Source organism: Misgurnus anguillicaudatus, chromosome 12, assembly GCF_027580225.2.
Source record: "Misgurnus anguillicaudatus chromosome 12, ASM2758022v2, whole genome shotgun sequence".
NCBI classification, from domain to species: domain Eukaryota; kingdom Metazoa; phylum Chordata; class Actinopteri; order Cypriniformes; family Cobitidae; genus Misgurnus; species Misgurnus anguillicaudatus.
The window spans coordinates 35,965,877-35,973,750 of record NC_073348.2 but is presented as its reverse complement, the minus strand read 5'-3'; the positions used below and the strand labels follow the sequence as shown (position 1 = coordinate 35,973,750).

General features: G+C 40.7%; 1 protein-coding gene across 1 annotated transcript; it reads right to left on the bottom strand.

Moving 5' to 3' along the window:
- Positions 1 to 3,175: 3,175 nt before the first annotated feature.
- On the bottom strand, positions 3,176 to 4,141 carry LOC129446610 (trace amine-associated receptor 13c-like). Its single transcript, XM_055207803.2, has one exon. The coding sequence runs from the start codon at positions 4,139 to 4,141 to the stop codon at positions 3,176 to 3,178; it is 966 nt and encodes a 321-aa protein (XP_055063778.2).
- Positions 4,142 to 7,874: the final 3,733 nt, after the last annotated feature.

The following is a 7,874-nucleotide window of genomic DNA, read 5'->3' as shown; positions in this document are numbered from 1 at the left end:
TGTGGACGTCTGGAGCCTGGGTGAACTGGGCGCTGTACGTCGCGTAGGATCTGCGATAACCGGTATCAACTGCTCCACAGCTTTCCGCTCAGGTGAGGACAGGTCTGAATAGCATACATCGGATGAGTCCGCCATTAGATCGGCGAATGGTAACTAAATCTGGCCCCGTTTGTTGATGCTAGCGGGCTATATGCTAACACTGGGTGTTTATTAGTGATAAATCGTTTCACGTGGTAGTACTGCTCAATAGTCGTCACAGTAAAGTATTCTTGAGATAAACTAATATGTTATATTATATAAATAGGAACAATATAGTCAGAAAATAGGATTTGGATGATGAACTCGGAGCTCTGATGCACGATGCTCAAGGTTGTTACAAACCTGCATAAATTTATTTTGTTCTGGTGGCCACAAAGTAAAATATTTTGAGGAATGTTTTAAACCAAACAGATCTTGAGCCCCATTGATTTCCATAGTAGGATAAAAGAATGCTATGAAAGTGAATGAGTTTCAAACATTTCTCAAAATATTCTCCTTTGTGGTCATCAGAACAAAGACATTTCTACAGGTTTGTAACAACATGAGTGAGTAAATGACAAAATGTTCATTTTTGGTGACCTATTCCTTTTAAGCAACCTTAAAAGTTCATTACATTTTTCTTCAGTAGCTCAGACTGCTCTTTCAGATTATAATTTTTGCCCACATGTATGATCCGACTGACAGACTAATGTTTCATCAGAATTTTGCAAAGTTTCTTGTTAACTCTTTCCCCGACAGCGTTTTTTTTAAAACGTTGGCAGTCACCGCCAGGATTTTTGATGATTTTCACCAGAATTTGATGGCCGTTAGAATATTTTCCGCAATGAATATATAAACATATTATATATCAAATTAAAGAAACAAGCCTCTGCTTTTAAACAAAAACGAGTTTATTCTATCTTCATGCGTTCATTGTTAATCACCACTTGAATGCAAGTAGATTTCGTCAAAAACGGAACATTTTGGACAAAAACTGAATGAATGATGAAAAATGCATTTTTATGAAGGAGTTCTATTTTTATGTCTTTCATGTTTTTTAGAGGGGCAAGGTGCTGTAAAAGAGCAAATAATAGAAATTAACATGCATGCACACTATTAAGGTCAAAATATGCACCTCAGCTGTCACTGGATATGTTACAGTATGTACCAGTATGTACCTATGAGATACTAATACAGTATCTATCTTTGATGTACTAATATGAACTCTTTAGGTCCAAATCTGTACTTTTTACAGCCCCAGTGACAGCTGGACTACATATTTTCACAATTATTTCTGACAGTGTAGTGTCAGTGTTGGTTATATAGCATTGATCAATATATAAAGGTATTGTGAATTTTATTTACTTTAGGCCAATGCAAATACAGGTTCAGTGTATTTTCTGCACATGGATGCATGTGTCATAACTGTTCACACAAAGGTTGATAACTCGTTCTAAATTTAACATTTAGACAGAAACAATATATTTTTAATCTTTTTATGCCAGGAATAAATATTTGCGGACTTACAGACAAAGTGTTTTACTTGATGTGTTTTTTTTCTGCATCTGCTTTAGGCTGGCAAACCTTTCTGAGTCTGGAACATAATGCCTCATACTTCTAATCGTAATTTTAATGCTTATTGTCTTATACATGTCAATCTAATATAAATGAATTTATTAATTTCATGAGAGCAATGAGAAATGATCTTTAAAATTAAAATTGGCCTCCTAGAAAGAAAGGTAACGTGGGCTGATTCCTCCTAGATGCGGTAACAATATCTTTACTCATTTGACCTCTTGGTTATTTACTACTATACAGAAATTAACCATCTGAGAAATCAATTACAGTAAACTCTGAAGGCCAATTATATTTGTTATGGTTTGCTATTCAAAATGTTTGCAGGGTCTTGAGGGTCCTGTTAACACCTTTATGTTGCATCTAATCCACCAAAGATTCATTTAAAGTGTGAAAAAAACTCACATCTAAGTAGATTGACAGACTGATGCAATAGTTGCTCTTCATGCAGGTCAGTGTCATGTCTTGCACGTTCCTGTGATAAATGTTTATTTAGCCAATAGTCATTTATGCACATAAAAACAATTCATTAAAAATAATGAATCCGATTCGTTACTACTATCAATATTAATGAGACATTTTATAGAATGGTATCATTGTGCCTGAGTAGTGAGTGTGCATGTTTGCTTGTTTCATTTATACATTCAACTGCAATGTTGATTCTGATGGATTTAAGACTAAAAATCTGAGTACTTATGTTGTTTTTATTAGTATACACATTTACTGATTAAACCTATAATATATTTGGCCTGCAGTTTCCATAAACATGTACACAGTTAGCAGACGCTTTTATCCAAAGCGACTTACAGTGCAGTACAAGGTGTATCATACATTGTTGCCAGTATGTGTGTTCCCACAGTTAGAACTGAGCAATCCCAGCATCATGGATGTGACATTTATAGTAAAAACTTGAAATATAAATTCACAGAGAATGTCTTTATTACCAATATATTGAACCAACTTTATGTTTTCTTAAACACCTGATGAGAGTCCAGTCAGCAGAAAAATATCAGTCTATATTTCTTTTTTTAGATGAGGCAAACATGCATGCATTCTGAATGTGACAAAAAACAGACACAAGCTTTTGGGAGTCATAATTCTGTGTAAAAGGGAACAAACCAGATGCAGTTATACCCAGCAAATGAAGAAAGGATGGATCTTCAAAGAACATTTCATGTTTATTTTTTTTATTTTTGTATGTGCATTAATGAGCAAGAAGCAACATTTGGGATGTGACAATTCTGAAATTTACACTTAATTAACTAGAAAATCTTTAAAAAAAAATGCTTTAAAAAACTGTAGCAGGAACTTTGCATGGGTAATTAAATCAACAAATATTCTGAGATTTTAGTATGGATAAAAGAATTGAGTTAAAAACTTTACTTTTCATAATAAGGTTGACATTGCTATGGAAGTGCCCAAACATGACCTTATACATTAATGCAATGCTCTACCACTGAACTATACATTTAATAATAATATGACAAACCACGTAATATTTTTTGTTGAACCCCATTGACCGATTTGAACAATGTAAATCCAGAAGCTTCATTACTATTATAATGAACAAGACCAATAGCAGTTATGCTGGCTTAAATATTTTGAATAGATTTAGGATGTGTTTAACTGACGCTCTAAACCAGGGGTAAAATATAGCATAGATGAGAGGATTCAGACCTGAATTAATATACACCATCCAATATATTAAATAGGCTATAGAAGCTATTCCTGTGATTGGTATTAGAGATAAAATAAAATAGGGAATCCAGCAAAACAGATAAACCGTCATAATGATTCCTAATGTCAGAGCAGCTTTACTCTCAGATTTCCTCCTCACTGAACCTTCTGTTAGATGTTTTCCACTCCTCATCAGAGAGTTTATAACTTTCACTTGCTGATGTGCGACATAGAAGATTCTCAAATATAAAGTTATAATGACGGTACAAGGAAACAGGAAAGACAGAAACACGTCAATGATTGTCCAGACAAAAGTAATGATAAATGTACATTCTCCATAACATCTGTATGTTGTTTGTGAGGTAGTTACAACCATTGAAATGTTATAAGCTGAAAAGCAGAACCAGAAAACACAGATAGTAAATATTGTTCTAGTCGTTGTTATTTTCTGTGGGTACAGCAGAGGGTGACACACAGCCACATAACGGTCAACAGCTATTAAAACTAAATTACTCAGAGATGTATTGAGGAGCAATCCCGTGAATATTGAAAACAGTTTACAGATAGTGTCTCCAAAGTACCAACATGTTTCAATAAACATAATTGCCTCCAAGGGTATGACAATAAGTCCTACGAACAGGTCGGTCACAGCCAGAGAGAGAATGAGCATGTTGGTTGGAGTGTGAAGCTTCTTGAAGTGAGAGATGGAGATGATCACCAGCAGATTCAGAAACACAGTCCATAATGACATCAATGAAAAAAACACATACATGATATTGTATTCATGTGTGGAGCGTTTTGTCTTTATGCACGATGAGTTGATGGCAGGAAAGCAGTATTGAGTCTCATGATCTTCTGTCTCATAGGCCATGAGTAAAGTCTCATCTTGTTAGGAGTTTGATCTCCTTACTGTTCTTTCATTTATACATTGTCAGGATCAGACTCACCAAACCATTCACCACCCACTCTGATGCAACATTGTGGATTATTATTTTTACTTTTTTTGTCTTACATTTTCCTATTTAGATGTAAATTTAGTGAATGATGACCTCAGATGCAAAACCCTCTAAGTGTGTTTTCCTGTAATTGAGCATTTTTTATTAGACTCTTAATTGATTCATTTGATTAACACCAAACGCATTACAGGCGGGAAGCGCGAGTGATTTCAATATTAAGTCAATGTGAAGACGCGTTGACGCGCGTCTGGAGGTCCCGCGGATAAGGCGTTTAGCGCGGTATCTAGTTCGCACGAATGGTGCTTTTTGTGCATTTTGCGATTGACGCAAATTTGCAGCTGACACCCGAGTTGAAAAATGTTTACTTTGGCGGATTTTCGCGCCTCTACCTGTACCTTTCTTCCCTGAGGTGCATGAGGAGCTGACTCTGTCGTGGGGAACCCTGTTCTCCTCCTGGAACCGGTCGTTTCAGCCCTCACCCCTCACCTCCCTTGATGGCAGGGCCGCTAAAAGGTACATCAGTATCCCGACGGTGGAGCGTTCCATGGCTATGCAACTGTGTCCCACTGGTGCGCCCTACTGGAAGGACCGGCCAACTCTTCCCTCACAGGCTTGCAGGCATTCGTCATCCTTGACGGGGTCTGCGTACCGGGCCTGTGGGGAGGCGGCCTCTGCCATGCATGCCATGGCTTTGCTGCAGGTTCATCAGGCTAAGGCAGGTTCATCAGGCTAAGGCACTGGGACATGCACGAGGGAGGTCACGACCCGGTGGTCTTTGAAGAGCTCCTGATCTGGGGTTTCCTGTGACCACGACCACCGCACAGGTCGTTGGTGGTCCAGGAGTGCCACCTCGGGACATGCGGGATGCTGATAAAACCCGGCTCCTGAATGCTCCGGTGTCCCAGGCTGGCTTGTTCGGCGAGGCCATCGAGAACTTTGCACAGCAGTTCTCAGCCACCCAGAAGCAGATTGAGGCACTTGCTAAGATCATGCCGTGTCTACATCGGCACCTTAGCCTGCTCATCGGCGAGGGCGTCCTGCAGCAGAGGCTGCCTCCGTTCCTCCCCAGGGCCCTTCTAGGAAACGAGGAACCGGTTACCAGCAGGCCACCCCGCTAAGCCTGGTGAAAAGAAGAAGTCCAAGCAGCCCTGAGACAGGCAACCTGGAGGTGGAGAGTATCGCTGTTCGGGAGATTGTGAAAGCACCACTCCACCCCCGGGTGGGGAATCTTTGGTTTCCTTTTATTTCCGTTCCGCCGACTTTTCAGTTGGCACCCACAAAATCACAAAAGAGCGAATTCCTATTCTTTCTCCAGGTCTCTAGAGGCATGTAGGAGTGTCGGATGTCCCTACAACATCCTCTTTCTCCTTCACCAACGGATGCATCGACCAGCCCGGGACATCTACAAAAGAGCCCTCCTGCTCAGCCATCCATTAGCAGAGTCGGGTGAGTGTTGCATTACATACAACGTCTCACAGTGCGGCCCAAGAGTACATGTCATCGAGCTCCCCGTCTCCGCTCACCGCGGGTACGCTGATCGTGCCTTTAGTTACTCTCGCTCGGTTTCTGGGGGTCTCGGAAGGGCTTCCCAGCTCATCACGTTGGCGTATTCCCCTGAGGAAGGACCTTCTTTTTCATGGAGGGGGCACACTATGGCACCCGCGCCCCGATCTGTGGAACCTTCATGTGTGGTCGCTTGAATTAGGTTTTTAAGAGGTGCACAAAATCGGTAAGAACACCCAGGAATGTCTCGTGTGTCGGCTTGCAGCCTCCGTTTTGGTGCTGCACGACCGCACCACTATGGAAGGACATTATAGCAAAAAAAGGTCTCAAAATTGCCCACTCCTCGTTCCCCCTAGTATGAGATATTACTAAGAGGGTTTCACGTTATGACCTTGAGTCCTCAAGATGTCACCCAAGTGGTAAACCCCCTTAGAGGGAACTTTCCGCAGCGATCTTAGTTCCGCCTGACAAGTTTGCTTCCCAGATCGCCTAGTTCACTGTTGTGGGTTAAGGAACAAGTAGTGACTGGCCTTCTACAGTAAGCCTTAGACTCCACCCCCTACGTGGAGGGCGGAGGGCTTTTTCAGGTACTGGAAGGGTTCAGCTTCTGTGGCACTTTGGTAGGATTTCCCAATTCATCTGTGACGTCGTAGTGACCGACTGAAAGAAAACATCTCAGTTACATATGTAACCCTCGTCCCCTGAAGGAAGGGAATGGAGACATCACTTCACTTTGCCACAGTTCTGTTCCATTGCTGAATTAGGCCATGCAGTGTGCCCAGCTTTTATCAGCGCAAATAGCTGATTTGATTTCTGCACCTAGCTCTCGTTAAATACCCTGGCGGCGGGGCGGCGCCGGCAGATGCAAATATCTGCATGCCAAGTTCATTGGCATGTTAGTAATTTCTCGAAGTAGATTGGTCCCGCGAGGCGTGTTCCCAATTTGTCGGTCACAACGTGACGTCTCCAATCCTTTTCCTTTCCTGTTCTTTCAAAAATATGTGCTCATTCATGTGTAATTACTTCCACCTACTAAACAAAGTAATCTCGTAAGTGTAGAATCTGCTATTTAGAATACATACGGGCGAGTCGCTCGCATGGCTGAATCCATGTTGTGCCTACATCTTTGAAAAACATTCACTGACGAGGGACATTCCAGGAAATTCAAGCTCTGACCTTTCACGCTTTCAGACTACACTCACACTGGCCAAATCTCAATCTGAACCCTCCTGAGGTTGCATGTGTAGGCAGCATACGTCATCAAGATAGTCTTATTTCAGAATATTAACAATTATAAAGCTGACAATTATTCTTAGTTAATCGTAAATTGATGTAATATGCTTATGACTTGCGAAAGTAATGCTCAGTTAATTTAAATAAACCAGGCTTAAGTAACACCTGCGTAGGCTGAAAGCTTTTAGATTGAGAAACAGCCGCACACTGTGAGGACGCGCAATCTAATGCTTTGGTTTGAGGCAGATTTGAAAGCCTGTTGAAGGCCTATTCTCGGGGACATTAAAATGAGTCGGCAAGGAAGCGAAAAAGAGATTTAAAACGACAATGTGACAGGAAAAACTACAAGACCAAAGTCAACATTGGAGTAGTTTTCCAAGATGGAACAAGCTCATGAGGCTCAAGAGACGCAGAAGTTGCCTGCTTTCTATCTTCTCAACAGGTAATTCAGCATATTTGTTTAAAATGTATACAGTTTATGGTGTAAACTCGGAGTTTTATAGTTGCTTAACTATATAGTGGCTAACTATAGCATTGTAGTGCATAGCACTACTGGATAGTTTTCCTCGCGTCGATGAAAAAGGAGTGTGTAAGCTACGTTTATGGTTGCTTTTTGTATGTGATTTAAAGTGGACATATGAAATGAAAATCTGACTTTTTCCACGTTTAACATAAATCAGTGTGCTATGACGGATCACAGGCAAAGGACACTGTAAATTGTAGGTATTTTTTATTGCTTTTGATTTGTACTGGAAGCCATGTTAACCTTGGGATGAAACAGCCACCGTAGGAGTTAAAACGCGCTCCGAATGGGGGGCTATAAAGTAATATTTACTTGGTTGTCATATAGAATTTCACTGCTAGATGGTAGTAGATCCTACACAGTGTAGCTTTAAAAATACAAACATGTAC

Excerpts from the sequence above, each read along its gene's own strand:
- LOC129446610 (XM_055207803.2), bottom strand. The coding sequence starts at position 4,141 with ATGGCCTATGAGACAGAAGATCATGAGACTCAATACTGCTTTCCTGCC.